At 57.4% G+C, this 14,240-nt stretch overlaps 1 protein-coding gene across 10 annotated transcripts in view; it reads right to left on the bottom strand.

Annotated features, from left to right (window-relative positions):
• Positions 1–5,635: 5,635 nt before the first annotated feature.
• MCF2L (MCF.2 cell line derived transforming sequence like) overlaps positions 5,636–14,240 on the bottom strand; it is an 87,122-nt gene continuing 78,517 nt past the window's right edge. For 6 of the 10 annotated variants that reach the window (XM_036904771.2, XM_036904770.2, XM_036904769.2 and 3 more), the window contains 8 exons: positions 14,037–14,115; positions 13,869–13,935; positions 13,002–13,120; positions 11,645–11,719; positions 8,939–9,060; positions 7,491–7,603; positions 7,311–7,414; positions 5,636–7,183 (listed from right to left, as the gene is read on the bottom strand). In XM_036904771.2, the coding sequence (XP_036760666.1) occupies positions 7,098–7,183; positions 7,311–7,414; positions 7,491–7,603; positions 8,939–9,060; positions 11,645–11,719; positions 13,002–13,120; positions 13,869–13,935; positions 14,037–14,115 (765 nt within the window). In that variant the 3' untranslated portion in view covers positions 5,636–7,097. Of the gene's footprint in view, positions 7,184–7,310; positions 7,604–8,938; positions 9,061–11,644; positions 11,720–13,001; positions 13,121–13,868; positions 13,936–14,036; positions 14,116–14,240 lie in introns of all 10 variants that reach the window. The other 4 variants (XM_036904772.2, XM_036904767.2, XM_036904768.2 and 1 more) reach the window with 3 other exon arrangements.

The raw sequence follows: 14,240 nt of genomic DNA, 5'->3' as shown, positions 1-14,240 counted from the left end.
AGGAAGCTGGCCACGCCCAGGACGCCGAGCCCAGGGCGGCACAGCAGCAGGCCTGCAGGATGAGCTCCCTCTTCCTGGACACGGCTGGGTCAGGAGGCGCATCTGGCACATGTACCTCGAGAGCAAAAGTCAGAACTTTGAGGCCCTCAGTCCGTACTTACGCCTGCATGTTGGCAGCAATCAAACCGTGGGGGGAGAGCCACACCCCCCATAGGAATACAGGGCAGAGGAAAGTGTATTTTGGGTGTGACTGTATTTCAAAGAGAACCACAGAGGAGACACACTTTCCTGGGAGGTCTGGCGTCTCACGGGAGACTCAGAGCCTGGCAGAGAGGCACCAGGAAAAGGGGTGTCTGCCCAGGCTGGGCCCCCCACTCTTTTCACCTGCAGGTGGCACCCCCATGCCCTGCAGGCCAGGTTTTATCCCTCCATGCTCTCCTGGGCCCAGGTGACAAGCTGGGGCGACAGCTGCCCAGGGCCTGCGGGAGGTCAGTTGCCTGGCAAGGCTCCAGGGCCTGGCGTGGCCCTCAGGATGTCACGTCCTTCCCCAGAGCGGGGGGGCCTGGGGCCCCAGCTCTGTTCACTTCCCTTCTGATCCAACTGTTCTCACATGAAGAATTAGTCCTTAAGGGACTCATATTGATCACTCTGGACTCTATTACTATCAGTAACTGCTTAACTGTTCAGGAATCCAATTATACAGGAATTTATTCCTGGCTGAGGGACTCCACCACCTGGTGGCCCTCCCGGGTAGGCCGCGGGTGTAGTGGCTCTGGAGCCAGGGCAGGAAGCGCCGGGAACCCAGACTCGGTTCCTGCTCGGGGCTGACACCTCCACGGAGCCAGTGACAGTGCGGCCGGTCCCGCGGCTCTGCAAGCTGCCCCCATCCCGCCAGCAGGTGCTGCCTGCCGCACAGGCCGTGCTCGCCGCCTCATCCTCTCAGACTGGGCGCAGAGTCGTCACGGGCTCCTGTGCCCTCCCTTGTGGGGTCACGCTCCCTCTGAGCACGGCCTCCACCTCCCGGGGCCTTGCAGATGTGGCACCCCAATCTCTGCCTCGGTGGGCACGTGGCCTTCCCCCTGCGTGTGTGCCCCAGTCGCCCTCCCCTTGTAGGGATGCCAGCAATTGGACGAGGGCCACCCCGCTCCACAGTGGACCTCATCCTAACCAATCACACCTGCAACAACCCTATCTCCCAGCCAGGCCACTCTCTGGGGCTCTGTGTGGATGTGAATCCTGGGGACACTCTTGGCCTGGCGCCCACGGCCCCCCTTGAACAGAGGTGGGGCTGGGTCTGTTCTCAGGGCAGCACCAGGTGTGTCCTGAGAGTGACAAGGCCCGGCCGTGAGGACAGTGGTGCACCCTCTCAGATTCTCAAGGCGCCGCAATGACACAGGGTTCCCAGGCCAGACAACAGAGCGCCAGCAGGAAGTCAGGAAACACGCCAGACAGAAGCCCTCAAGCCCAAGGGCGATGAGGCCCCCCAGGCAGGTAGGGGGACACTGCAGCCCAGCAGGGGACATGGCTTTTTGGACATTCCTGCCAATTCTCCCAAGTGGCCTTCTCAGTGGGATATAGGCACAGCTATAGGCACAGCCCGCCGCAATCCTGCACTAGGACCCCATGACAAGAGGGACTGAGGAGAAAGATGCACGGGCAGCCTGGTGGAGAGCGGACAGGGGGATGTCCTCATGCAGCCCCGTGGTGCAGACGGGCTGCCAGGGAGCGGCGGAAGCCACAGGCCCATCTCCTCAGTCCATGCTGACACTGGTCTGGCATCAAGTGGGGGGCATCCAGTGAGGGCTGACCCTGGCAACAGCACCCAGTTTCCCATCTTAGCCTGGGGGCCACAGCCCTGTGGGGCCATGGTGGGAGAGGCTCCAGCAGAACCCTGGGCTCCTGGGGAGGTGGGCAGCCTTGCTCTGCCTACACCCCTTGCCCGAGGCCTGGAGGGGTCTTTGCTGCTCACATCTGCTCTCTGAGGGCCACAAGGGCAGGGCAGGGGAGCTCTTGGGAAAGCAGAGAGCAAACCAGCAAGCCGACGTGGCCAGCGGAAAAGGCCGGCTGTGGGGCCGTCACCCTCACCAGCAGGTGCTGCTGGCCCGGCCCCCTTGCTGCGGCAACGCCCGTCAGGACCCTGGGGCCCCGCTCCGGCCCCTCCACATTTGTTGACACTGTCCTCTCTAGTGTGAAATGCACTCCTCTGGCGTACAGTTCTGTGGGTCCTCACCCACGTCATGACCACGATCCCGCTACCACACCTTCCACTGACCCCAGTCTCTGCAGGGCTGCCCCTTGGCGGGGAGCCTCTCCCCTTGCCCTCGGGCCCCGCCGGCTCTGCCCGGCAGTTCGACCTGCCCCAGGGTGCGAGTGAACAGGTCGTGCAGCCCTTTGGGCCTGGATCCCAGCACTCAGCCTGACCCTCCTGTCTCCAGTGTTGTGAGGATCTCAAATGACCTGGTACATGGGGCGGACCGTGAAACTGCAGTGCTTGCGTGGCACAGGGCATGAAGCTGTGTCTCATCCTGCCTGCAGGCTCCCACCACTCCCCTCAGCTCGCTGCTCCCGCCACAGGGCCTTTGCACGATGCCCATCCCAGCTATCCCACGGCTGGAGGGCAGCGCACCCTTCCTTCACCTAGGCCCCGCCCAGAGCCCTCCTCAAGGCGGCCCCGGCCTCATTTATTGGCTCCCTGGCACAGACTGCCTCCTGACCTCCTGTTGTTTATTTGCTGACCTGTGTTCACCAGGCAGAGGCCCCAACAGGCACAGACGGGAAACGTTTTTCCCTGGTTGCAGTCTGAACCCCCCTCGCCCCTGGACAACATCTCTGAACTCTCCTGGGAACCTCAGGCTTTGAAACGGCTGCTCTGTCTGGGGTACGGCTCACGGCTGATTCGCATCTGACCCCTCCCATGGAGAGGCGGATGGCACCCCACCCTGAACCGTTCCCTCAGAAGTGGGGGGCTCCAGGTCAGAGGCCCTCAGCCCTGGCTGGGCATTGGCACAACACGGGCAACACAGATATATTTTGATTTTCATATTTTCTTCTCTCAATTGTACTAGTTCCTTTCTAGGTTACTGGTCTTACTTTTCAGCTTCTTTAAATGTTTAACTCATTTCTTTTGTCATAGAAAAAGTTAAACGCAGCTAGGCTGTAACTGTCAATCTAAGCTATGCTTTAGAAGCACCACTGAGCTCTGGTCTGCATAATTCTGTCCAGTCCTAAATATATCTGAATTCCCAAGACATTCCCTTTCGAATTCATGCATTAGAAGTACACTTTCACAGCTAGAATGAAGCTGGATCACTGTCTAACCCCATACACAAAAGTAAACTCAAAATGGATCAAAGACCTGAATGTAAGTCACGAAACCATAAAACTCTTAGAAAAAAACATAGGCAAAAATCTCTCGGACATAAACATGAGCAACTTCTTCATGAACATATCTCCCTGGGCAAGGGAAACAAAAGCAAAAATGAACAAGTGGGACTATATCAAGCTGAAAAGCTTCTGTACAGCAAAGGACACCATCAATAGAACAAAAAGGATCCCTACAGTACGGGAGAATATATTCATAAATGACAGATCCGATAAAGGGTTGACATCCAAAATATATAAAGAGCTCATGCACCTCAACAAACAAAAGGCAAATAATCCAATTAAAAAATGGGCACAAGATCTGAACAGACAGTTCTCCAAAGAAGAAATTCAGATGGCCAACAGACACATGAAAAGATGCTCCACATCGCTACTTATCAGAGAAATGCAAAGTAAAACCACAATGAGATATCACCTCACACCAGTAAGGATGGCCACCATCCAAAAGACAAACAACAACAAACGTTGGCGAGGCTGTGGAGAAAGGGGAACCCTCCTACACTGCTGGTGGGAATGTAAACAAGTTCAACCAGTGTGGAAAGCAGTATGGAGGTTCCTCAAATGCTCAAAATAGAAATACCATTTGACCCAGGAATTCTGCTCCTAGGAATTTACCCTAAGAATGCAGGGGCCCACTTTGAAAGAGACATATGCACCCCTATGTTTATCACATCACTATTTACAATAGCCAAGAAATGGAAGCAACCTAAGTGCCCATCAGTAGATGAATGGATAAAGAAGATGTGGTACATATATACACAATGGAATATTATTCAGCCATAAGAAGAAAACAAATCCTACCATTTGCAACAGCATGGATGGAGCTGGAGGGTATTATGCTCAGTGAAATAAGCCAGGTGGAGAAAGACAAGTATCAAATGATTTCACTCATCTGTGGAGTATAAGAACAAAGAAAAACTGAAGGAACAAAACAGCAGCAGAATCACAGAACCCAAGAATGGACTAACAGGTACCAAAGGGAAAGGGACTGGGGAGGACGGGTGGGAAGGGAGGGATAAGGGGGAAAAGGGGCATTACAATTAGCACACATAATGTAGTGGGGGGCACGGGTGGGTCATACAGCACAGAGAAGACGTAGTGATTCTACAGCCTCTCACTACGCTGATGGACAGTGACTGTAATGGGGTTTGTGGAGAGAACTTGGTGGTGGTGGGAGTCTAGTAAACATAATGTTCCTCATGTAATTGTTGATTAATGATACCAAGATAAAAAAAATAAAAAGAAAAGAAATACACTTTCAAATTTCCAAATAACTTTTTGATTTTTTTTTTGTAAATATGTTCCATGTGTGTTGGGAAATAATGCATATTTTTAGGGACAAGTGGGTATCAATTTCTATGAGATAATTAAAATCTCACCCATGCCTGCTGCTTTCTGCTCATACTTGTTGGATGCCTGTGAGTTCCTGACAGTGCCCTTTTTTGCTATTGGCCATCCTAGATTCCGTTTTGTGTTATCAATATTGCTATCCCAGCTTCCTTTCAGTTAGTGTTTGTTAGATTCTTTTTCTTTCTTTTATTTTCAATTTTCGTATAATTTGCTTTATGGGTTCTTTGAGCAGTTATTTGTCACATCTGATTTGATATTCTTCCAGCCAGTCGGTGTAACATGGTCACATTTGTGACGACTGAGAAACATCTGCACCAGCCTCTCCATGACATTCCGCCTTCTGCGGGTCATGCTTCCCCTCCCACACCCCTACCTTCTCTTACTGGAGCCACAACCTTTCTCTCCTCTTTCTCTGCCTTTCCGGTTTAGAAGTTATCAGCTGTATTCTCATCCTGACATGGTGATTTTACATTTCTTTGGCTACCTTTACCTCGCACATAAGTTTGCTACTTTATCTTCACTTTCTGACAAAATAAAGCATACGAACATCCTCTAGGTTATGCTTCCTGCCTGCCTCATTTCTGTTTTCACGTGTGCTTGCCACAGTGTACCCAGGTGAGCAAAATAGGACCCCGCAGGGCTGGGGACTGAAGACGTGAGGCTTTCTGTGCTTTTGATGGGTGGAGGCAGACAGCAAGAGCTGCTGATGTTTATTCCGACTCCGTCATAGAATGAAGAACTTGGGTTTTTCAATGCGTGAAGTTTTAAAGTGCCTTTATGAGGAAGAAATCACAAAAAACGGTGGGCAATCCCAGGTTGAGGCGGCAGGAATGGTGGCTGAACAATTGCTACATTAACTATGAGACACACCATTTTCGAATAACTTACACATCAGAGCAAAGGCTGCCGAGTCTTACACGTTCTCTGTTTTATTGACAAACTCCAAGAGACTTGGCTAGCAATGGTCTTGCACGTGGCGGGAGGGAGGAAGCCTGCTGGCCTCGGGCCGCAGCAGGTGGGGACTCACGGAGGGCTGTAAAGTGACACATTTCCAGCAGCATGGAGACTATAAATAATCCCTCACATTGGATACATATGTACACACGCTGACATATATACATACATGTAAAAGTATCTGCCGCACCAGATACAGAGTTCCCAAATAACAGAATCTGAAACACACACGGAAGGTAAAACAAGAGTCTTCTTTCCAGTTCTGCTTTGATCGGAATAAAATAAGCTCTGTACTCTGAACTTCCGCACTCGGGGTGATCATACACAGCAATCGCCGGCGAGTCACTCAGTGAGCGGGCGGCGGCGGCGGCGTGGGGGGCAGAGGGGCAGCTCGCTCAGGTTTCCATGAGCCTGGGGGACAGCGCCGGTTCACATGACGCCCCGCCCCACTGCATTCTTACTAATTCTTTAAAAACAATAAAAATATCCTAATTTGAAACTAGTTAAAAAAAAATTGAGTTCCTTCTTTTTTTTGTAGGAAAGAAAGTTAGTATTTTAAATTATAGTTTAAATTTTCTTTTGAAAATTCATCTACACAGGTAAAGGAATCTCCTTGGTTTCTCACTGCTTTTGTCTGTGGAAACGCTGCCGATATTTGCAGGGTGGTGATTTCCTTCTCCTGTGATCGGGTGGGCTTTGGAAAGTGCCGTCGATGTCCACCTGAGCATCCTGCAAATCAGCCGGTGGTAGAAACACATGCTGCCGTGTAAACCCCAGTAACAAAAAATAGTTTTGTATCAAATACAGTATCAAATCGTCATTTCATGTAAACACAGTGATTCTTGGTAAAGATTAGAGGCCAAAGTATCACAAAAATGGCCATGGAATCAATCAATCCCTGCTTAAAAAAAATCTGTAAAAGGTAAAATCTCCCCCAGCTGTTGGGTAGTGAATCGGTCACTTCTTTTGGGCGCAGCTCCACAGTCTGCAGTAAGCACCGGACCAGAAACGTTGGGACCCAGAGCCGAGCGTGGGGGTGGGGGTGTGCCCCAGGCACTGGCAGAGGCCAGAGGGCGGCCCTGCCTTGTCGCTTGTCTGCACAGGCCCCAACCCCGTCTGATTTTCTTAGGCCGCTCAGTGCGCCGTGGTCTGCCTGGGGAACCAGCTCTGCACCCTGGCGAGGGGTCCTGGCATGGAGGCTGGAGGGCAGAATCTTCTGGAACCTTCATCTAGATGCCCCCACGTCCTGCACCACCAGGTTCCGTGGGCAGCGGGTGGCTCTGCATTCGGTTCTCGTCAGGGTCTTCCTTTTCCCGGTGTCTAGAGCACGGTCCCCTCACCAAACTAAGCAAGCCCAAGCAAAGGAAAACTTAAGAGGCTCGCAGATGGCTCTCGTGACCCCAGGGCCGGCGCTACCCCTGCAGGTCGGAGAGGGGGCCCCCGCAGCTCTCGCTGCAGCTGGAGGAGTTGCTCAGCAGGGCCGACCCTGTGCTGGAGTCTGCAGGAAGACCAGGCGAGAACGCTGCGGCTGGGGCCCGGTGCCACACTCAGGCCCTGCTTCTAAGGAGGCTCGCAGCCATGAAGGCCGGGGGCCAGGGGCAGCCAGTGCGCATCGGGTGCCTTACCTGAGCTGCTCAGGCACTGGGCCGAGCTGGACTTGCTGAGGAGTGTGGACAGGCTGCCGGCTGGCACCCAGCTCTCCTGGCTGGAGGTCAGGTTCCTGACGTACCTGTAAGGGGCAGTCATCAGGGCTCTGGCCCATGCTCTGGCAGGCTGTGGGCACGGGCACCCCATGGGTGGCTTACCAAAGGCCCTCGTCGCCCTCCTGGACCACCTCCACCACATCCCCACTTCTCACAGCCAGCATGCTGGGGCCTCCCTTGTCCTGGTCCACCACGGCAGTGTACTTGCCTGGAGCCTGGTCAGGAGGGCACAGAGCACAAGCTCAGAGAGTCCGCTGCCCTAGGCCCCTGGGGCACTGCGGTGCCGTCTACCAGCAGCCCAAGCCCCACAGAGTGGGCTTCCCATGTCCAGTGACAAGAGAAAGGATATGCGCTTTGTTGGGGCTGCCACGCTGGGGCCTCTGGCGACCACTAACCAACCTGGGAGGGTTTCCTCGTGCGGGCAAGCGGGTCTCACACTACAGGCAGGCTAACAAACCTCACCAACCCAAAGAAGGCCTTCTGGGGGCTTGGTCTCGCTCGCTGGCCTCTGCTCTGGCCACACCAAGCTCTTGCTGGGCGCAGACACCGCAAACAGCCCTTGGTGGCGCAGGGCCTGCACCTGCCACTCGCTCCTGCTGCGATGCTTTCCCCTCCCCGGCCTGGCGGCTGAGACCCGACACGCGGTGTATTTTACTAGTGTTTGCCTCCCTGGGCAAAGGGAGAGTCCCCTCTGTCCCTCTGTCCTGTCTGCTTTGTCCTCAGTTCCTAGACAGTGCCTGGCAGGCAAGAGATGCTCAGCTCGTCGGTGGACGGAGCTGTCATGAATGCTGGCCCAGGAAGAGGGAGCAGGTACGGAGTGCGGGGGACCTCAGCCTCGCTCGGCAACACCACCACTCAGGACTCAGTGCGGCAAAGATGCAGGATAGGATGCAGGGCTGCAGGGTCTGGAGGCTGGAGACGGGGGTGAGAGCCCTTTATCCTCACAGAGCAGCCATGCCTCCTGGGACGGTGGGCCCTGAACAGCCAAGATCACATCACCTGCCACGCTGAGAGTCCAGCCCCCACCAGGGCCTGCCGGTGTGCCGCCGCCCACAGCCTCAGTCTCCCCGCAGGCCTGCAGCCCCTCCATGCCCCCACACCCGGCACTGCTCACCCTCGGGCCTCCTCCAGAAAGCCTGGCCTGTCCGCCCGTCACCTACTTCCCTGCACCTGCCCTCCGCCGCCGAGTGCCCGTTCACCAGCACCAGGGCAGCACCCACTGTGTAGTGTGATTCTGACTCTACTGATTTAACATGCAGAGCTTCCCCTTGCTGCTCATGTTAAGACAGGCCCTTGCTCAGAACACAAACCCACACTTCAAACGTCGATTCTCCTCAAGAGTGAGACAGAAGTGTACACAGAGCGATAGAGGGCTCCTGACAGTCTACTTGTCTGAGGGCAAATCGGGCTGCGCCCTGTTCCTGCTAAGGAGAGCCCTACTGCGCGGGGGCTGACAGCGAGCCGACGGGGAGGTGGGTGGGCACAGCTGCTTGCAGCTCCCCTCCCGGGCCCCGTGGTGCCCGATGACCACCCCAGGTAGCCGAGGTTACCAGCTTCCAGGGGCCCACTCTGCCTTCTTCCTCGGCGTCCGAGGAATTGATTGGCTCCTCAGCACTTGACCAGCCGTCGTTGTCCGCTGGGGCCTCCAAGGGGTGAGAGGCTCTGCTCCAACCTGAGGAGAACAGGCCCTAGTGAGACCAGCCTCAACAACACGCCTGCCCAAAGGTGTCCACAGTGTCTGTGACCCTGGAAACGTGCCGCCCGGCAGGGCCTGCCCGCCTCCCAGGAGCTGGTTAGACAGCACCACAGTCTGCAGGCTTCCGAAACGCCCACACATGTGCCTCAGCTGTGTGAACAGCCCGGGGAGCTGGGTCCCCAGTTCCTGCTTCCATCCCCAGGCTGACCAGACCCAGAAACGACTTTCCAGACCCTCCCTGTAGGTCCACAGGCCCTGGAGCTTCAGGAGACCCCAAGGGACAACTAGCAGAAGACATCACCACCCATCTGTGTCGAGCAAACACCGTCAAAGGAAAGGCACTTCCGGTTAGCGCTGGTGACCTTCAACACCCAGCCGAGGGCAAGGCACATGGCCGCACACAGATGGTGACTTGTCGAGGGTGCCCCAGGGCTGCGAGGTGAGAAGCCCGGCCTCAAGGCCGCGGACGCCACTGACACGGATCGTGCCCCTGGGCCTTCTGGGAGCCGGGGTTCCAGCCTGATGGGCGGGCCCTGCTTCCCAAGACGCGCACATTCCTCACTAGGGGGCATCTCCAAGGAGCCATCATCTCCCATCGTGGGGGGACAATGCGAGTTAAGTGCTGGGGAGGCGGGAGATGGAGAATTCCTACTCCTGAACAAGCACAATACACGACAGCAGCGGTGTGGCCGCCGGGGCCGCGTTCCGCGTCAGAGCACAGCCGTCGTACCTTTAACCGGCATTTCAACCAGGGGACAGTGGTGCTGGGACCCGAGAGGCAGGCCCAGTCCCAGGTCGTACTTGGGGCGGCGGGAGCGCGCTTTCCCCGGGAAGAGCAGCCGGCACAGGATGCGCGCCCGCCCGTCCTCGACGCCACAGAGGCGGGGAGGCCTGTGGCGGGGAGGCCGGAGCGGGGCGCCCCCAGGGCTCCAGGGCAGGGGGACCCTACCGCGGGGGGCAGAGGGCCCCCGACCGCCCCGCAGGGGCTCTCCCTGCAGCCAGCGCCGCACGAGGCCTCCCGGGGAACAGGGCGCAGGGTGTCCGAGGCAGGGGTCAGGCGGAGGGGGTCAGGCGGAGGGGGACAGGCCTCCCCGCGGCTCCGCGGCCGCGTCTGGGCGGGAAGCTCGCCGCCTGCGCAGAAGGGGGTTTTCGGGTCTGGCGCCGGTGGCGCTCGCTTCCCCGCGCGGGGCCGGGGGACCCTCTGCACCAGCACCAGCGGGGGCCCTGCGGCGCAGCCGGCGGCGGGCGGGGAGCAGACACGGCGACCGCACCCGGGAACCGTGCCGGGCAGCATGAATGCCACGCATCGGGGCGGCGTCCCTCGATCTAGGGGGCGCGCAGGGGCTGCGCGGGCGTCCCGCACCCGCCCCTGTAAAATAGCCCCTGATGTTGCTGAGTAACAGCACTGGCGAACTTTTCAGGAAGGGGGCACTAGGCGCCTGGAGAACCGGGAGAGGGAGGGGGGAGGGGAGGAGATGCGGCCCTGGCAGTGCCAGGTGCTGTGCCCAGGGCACGCCCATCGCTGCTTCACGAGGTGGTCTCAGTCATCTTAGAGGTGAGGAGACAACCGCGCTAAGAGGTGCCTGGCCAGCATTTGAGCCGCTGTGGCCAGGCTCGGGTCCACCGGCTGCTTCCCACGGAGGGGGATGTCCCCCCCTTGGGTAGCCAACGTGCGATGGGGAGAAAAGGCGCTCCCGAGAGGCTGTCCATGGGGAGATGCCGCCCCTCCCCAAGGCCTGGGGACTCGCAGCCTCCGCCGGCTTCCTTGCCTGTGAACAGGGGCAGGGTGGGCAGGCCCTGGTCTCTGAGCTGTGGTGCTCTGGGGCCGCAGGACGGCTATGGCCTGGGTCCTGGGGTGCAGGCTGTTGGAGGCCAGAGAGGCCATGGGTGCCCCGGAGTGGTCTTGGGGTGGGGGCGTTGGGATGCTGGTTCAGCATACACCCCTTGGAAACCTTCACAACTGATGGAAAATCAGGAAGATTCGGGAAGTGAAATCCTTTCTGTGATTGAACCTGAGACACTCACTTGGGCCACAGGAATCTGCGTCTCCCCTGTGGAGGGCTCTACCCTGGGAATGTGGGGGGCAAGTAGGAGGGGGCCCAAGCTGCAGCATGGAGCTGACCCTGTCTGTCTGTACGACTGTTGTTGCCCCCATCAGATGAGCCCGACAGGATCCTGGTGTCCGCCCTGTCCTGTGCTTCCAGCAGGAAGTGTCAGGACACAGTGGGAAGGCCGGGGAGGGGCTCGTGCGGCACGGCCCACGCTCAGGGTGCCCTGCAGCCGGCGCAGCCGGAGTGCAGAAGCCCGACCCTGCCCTGCCTGCACGCCCGCCAGCAGGTAGCTCAGTGGGTTCCCGCGGATCTGCTGTGGGGTCACCGGGAAGCAGGACGCCCTCCCAGCATCCTGGCCGGAGCATCATGCTTCTGAGCAAAGCAGCCAGTTCACTCCCGGCGAGCAGAGACCTGTTTCGCTTTGCATCTTAGATGGCAGTAATGGAAGACAGACAGCACCCCTAACCGGACAGGAAAATGGCTATGTCCAGAAGGTTGAGCCACGCTACCTCGTAAACCAAGAGGTGTAGGATCGCTCTTTACTTCGTGTCGCTTAGCTTTTTTGTCAGGACTGGTAGGAGAAGCTGTAGAAGGAGGAAGAGGCAAAAACATGACAGGAGAGAGCGTGAGGAGCCGCGGCAGAGGGCCCAGGAGGCGGGGAGCGGCAGTTCACGCTGGGACGGACACAGACGTCCACAGGGCTGGTTTCCACTGGCTCAGAACACTTCCTGTGAGCGCAGCTCAGCCGGCAGGGGAGGCCCAGGAGGGAGGCCTGAGCATAGCTGGCTGGCAGCTGGTGTGGTTTTCAGGGGCCGCCTCTATGCACCGTTTCTTAGCTTTGCAAAAATATATGCAGATTGAATACTTGCCATATTTAGCAAAACATATGGTCAGAATCGGTCCTTCCTTTTTTTTTTAAGTTTGAGGCCAACTTAAAAGCATTTTAGAAACTGGAAGAAAACCATAACCCCTCCATTTGTCTGGACCAGTGAAAGAACCTTGGGCAACACTGGCTGTGAGCACCGGGCGGGGTCCTCTAACAACCCGCCTGACACGGCGGGTGTGTTTGGTGTGTCACCTCGCCATACTTCCCTCCCGCCTAGTTCCCTGCCAAGCAGCACTGGTCTGCGTGTAGAGCTCACCACCACAGGGACTCTGTGCCCTGCGCGCTAGCCAGCGCCTGGCTGACAGCGGACGCCAGCGTTCTAGCACCAGCAGGAAAGGTCAGCGCCCACGAGATGGAGCAGAAAGGCAAGAAACCGGGAGGGCATTATGGGAGGAGCGGGACCAACAAGCCAGTGGCGCTCCGGTTCCCGAGGGGCCTTCCTGAGGCAAGCTCACGTCCATCTTGTCAAAGAAAAGCCCCCGAAAAGAACTTAGGCTGCATGGGTGACAGACACTCCAGCTCAGCACAACAAAGTGACGCAGAGGAGCAATGATCAGATGGCCACCTCGGAGAAGGGGGCAGATGGCCCCCCAAGACCACCTGCACAAGTGAGCACTGCACGACGACGCAGACACCACGGTGGGGGACACGCCCAGGGCGCGGGTTTCTGCTGGGTGCCTTTTACCTTTTTGCCCTTTGAGGTTAGCAAAGCCCTGCAGCGGAAAGCGCAGAGCTTTCCGAGGTAGAGCTAGTGACCGTGTCGTCTACAAAGGAAGAGAAAGGGACGGCGTGGGGGGCTCACGTCAGGTCACCCCGGGGCGCTTCCCTGGGGTGGGTGTGCTGGACAGCACATGCCGCCCGTGAGCAGGGGGCTCTCCGGGCGAGGCGCCGTGACCCCGGGCTCTGTCCTAACAGAGACTGGCCCGGATGCACCCCAGACACCCAAGGCAGCGCCCGGTACAGCCCACGCAGACACCCACCTTTCCCCTTTTCGGGAGGCTTTGGCAATGACGCTGAGCTCACATATCCTTCCAGGCTTAGGGGATCCGTTTTTCTTTCTTCCAACTTTTTGACGTTTCTCGTGTTGCCTTTTAAGGGGCTGATGGCATCAGACATGTCGGAAAGGAAACCGCACGTTGCCCGGTCAGTTTTTCAGGCCCTCCCTGAGGCTCTGAGGTGCAGGCGCTGAGCGCCTCTCTGGCCCCGGGAGCACCGCGCGCTGCTGCTGCGCGGGTCGTCACCTCCAGGCTCAACTCGGACAGAGCCAGGCGGGGACAAGTGCCACCTTCCTTGCCATTAAGTAGTTGGGGGGCTGAGTTTCTCTTGAAACTATTTTTCTATGGGCTGATTATTTAGACGGTATCCTGCTCGGTATCCTGCTCCACGGGTGATTAGATGTGGTTTATATAAGAAACAGGAGAAGTAATGTGTAGAAAACCAAGTAAGTGAATAAAATAACAAAGGGAAAATAAGGAGAGAGAGGCAAGCTGAGGCCGTGTGGGGCTGGCGTGTGCACTGCGCCCCTGAGGCGCTGCCATCCTCAGACGCTTGATTGACTGTTATCTGGGACGGCGCACGCCACGTGTGGTGGTAACGGGAAGTGATTCCCAGAGAAAGCAAGCAGGTGACGGACTGGTCTTGGCCTGGCAGTAGGGCCATGTGCTTGAAGCTAACCCACCGCCATGTGGTCCCAGAGGACAAGGCTGGAGGGGCCTTGGGCCAGAGTAACCCACGGGACCCCAAGAGGAGCTTCTGGTGGAGTAGCCCCACCAACTTGGTGGCGTGTGCAAACCCCTACTCGGTACTCTTCCCAGTTCGGTGGCATTGGGGGCGTGCACAGCCCTTACCTTGTGCTGGACGGCGCAGGCAGGGGCAGGCTCTGAGACTGCTCCAGCGCTCGGTGCTGGCTGGCCTCTGCAGCAGGGACACAAACAGACCCCCGTGGTGAAGGGCGAACACAGGGCCTTGGCTCTAAAGGCTACAGAACCTCACCTGTGCGTCTAGGGCCCTCTCACCTCTGCAAGCCTGCAGCTGGCTGGTCAACACCTTCCGGATCTCACTCACCCACGCTGCTTTAATCTCGGGAGTTGGCGCCTACACCGCAAAGACATGTATGGAAGTGGCGGCCCCCATTCCCTAGAGACACGCAGTCTGGCACCTACTCTGGAAACGTCCGAGGACAGTCATAGCAATCGTGAGAAAGAAGGGGATAAACAGGG

The sequence above is a fragment of the Manis pentadactyla genome, chromosome 17, assembly GCF_030020395.1.
Source record: "Manis pentadactyla isolate mManPen7 chromosome 17, mManPen7.hap1, whole genome shotgun sequence".
NCBI lineage: Eukaryota > Metazoa > Chordata > Mammalia > Pholidota > Manidae > Manis > Manis pentadactyla.
This window is presented reverse-complemented; position numbering and strand designations above follow the sequence as displayed.